Below are 1,801 nucleotides of genomic sequence, written 5' to 3'. Positions count from 1 at the left end.
CCCCCCAATCCATCCCTCCTCCCGCCATTCTCCTCATCCTATTTAATGTCGTAATTCATTTCAATCTTCATTAAGTCTTTCTTGTTATTTCATTCCCTTAAATCAGATCAACAAGGCAGTGATCACAGACATTGCCATGTCTCCCAATGCCACAGAAGAGTCTTCAGTGATGAAGCGCTGGTGCTCTGTCAGTATGGTCACTGAGGAGGTGTCGGTCATCCGCTACAACCCGGTGATTAAGGACTGCAGTCATGTGAACAGAGATTCCTTGTTCTACCCCGGATGCACTGGTGGGGGCAAGGAGAGGATGACCGGAGACCTCGAGTTTTTGATTGGCTGGAATGAAACGGAGTTGATTAATAAAACCCTACATCGTAATAGATGTAAGTGTGAGCTTTTGTGTTGTGTGTTCAGGAAAGGAACAAACTGATTGTTCCTACTCCAACCGCTCTTCACACTAAAACCCCAGCATTTAGTGACAGGGGGCTAGTGGAGGCACTTGATGAGGCTGTCTGTCACATAGCACACTTACTATCCTCGTGAATTATGAAATCAGTAAGCAGTAAACAGTAAGGTTATTGGAGAGGAAGAGAGGAAGGGGGGGGGCAGAGGGATGGGGAGAGAAGGATGGGGCAGAGAAAGTTTTAAAACACCAATGAATGCCAGTGGCAAGTAACAGAGTAGGTTTGATTATCACCTTCTGCAGGAAGGAGAACATGGCTCAAGAAGGGATAAATGAGGAACTAGTAATTCATGGAAAACATTGAAGAGATTTAAAATATATGCATTCTTTGCCACAACATCAAGAGAACTAGAAAATTTAATCAAAATTTGCCAAAGAACACGATGGCCAAAAAGGGTGTAAAGAAGACCAAAATCATGGACATAGACAAATGCAAAGAAGTGGTGTAATAAAAATGAATGGGGAAGACATAAAAAGAGTAGGCCCGTGCAGTTTTGAATATCTCGGAGCCAAGCTCGAGGCACGTGGATTAACAGCCCACAGAGATTAAATGGAGAATTAAAACTAAAATGTTACAGATGAATTGTAAGAATACCGTGGAGACAAAAAATTAAGAATGAAGAGGTATTAAGAAGAATAGGTGTATAGAAATGCCAACACCCCCCCAGAGCATGATGAAACTGAAACTCAACACCTTTGGGCTTATCAAGTGCCATTATTCACTCAAAATGCATATTTTTGTAAGCAAGAGAATAAGGGGGAGACATAACAGGACATAGAAACATGTCTTGTAACCAAAACAATTTAGGCAGGCAGAATAGAAAGAGACAGGGTGCTTTATTGCAGAAAGGTCTAAGAAGCAACATGCAACCACCAGAAAAGCCAAGTAGAAGAAGGAAAAGAAGAAAAAGAATTCTCAGGCTGACACCCCCTCTTTCTTTGAGTCTAGTAGAGTGTTGGAGTATACTTTTTTCCCATTCATCTGACCATGTACTTATGGCCTCACATCAGACCTCATCATTCAACCCCATTTTTTACCTCTTTTCTTTTCTTTTTATTTAACTTCAGCTCTTGACTTTTCTTTTCCAAGTCCCTTCGAGTCATCATCTTCAACTTCTTTTAGTATCCGTAGTCAAATGGAAGGTAACACGTTTTAAAAAACACTGTCATAATGTCCCTTGCAGGTCCCAGCTTGTTTGCTCAGACAGACTTGGGTGACAAAGCAGCCGGAGCTATCCTTCTCGTTGTCTCCATTGTCATCATTCTCACCTCACTCATTGGCATTGTCAAAGTGCTGAACTCTATGCTGCAGGTGAGTGCAAACTGGATGTGTGTGTG

General features: G+C 42.0%; 1 protein-coding gene across 1 annotated transcript in view; it reads left to right on the top strand.

Annotated features, from left to right (window-relative positions):
• Positions 1 to 1,801, top strand: part of LOC101863719 (sodium-dependent phosphate transport protein 2B) — a gene marked incomplete in the record, with an annotated part of 43,050 nt that overhangs the window by 36,249 nt on the left and 5,000 nt on the right. The window contains 2 exon segments of the mRNA XM_013090089.2: positions 107 to 383; positions 1,648 to 1,775. Coding sequence (XP_012945543.1) covers positions 107 to 383; positions 1,648 to 1,775 — 405 coding nt within the window.

Source organism: Aplysia californica, unplaced genomic scaffold (assembly GCF_000002075.1).
Source record: "Aplysia californica isolate F4 #8 unplaced genomic scaffold, AplCal3.0 scaffold00027, whole genome shotgun sequence".
NCBI lineage: Eukaryota > Metazoa > Mollusca > Gastropoda > Aplysiida > Aplysiidae > Aplysia > Aplysia californica.
The sequence above is the reverse complement of the archived record's forward strand: the minus strand, read 5'-3'. Positions and strand labels throughout refer to the sequence as shown.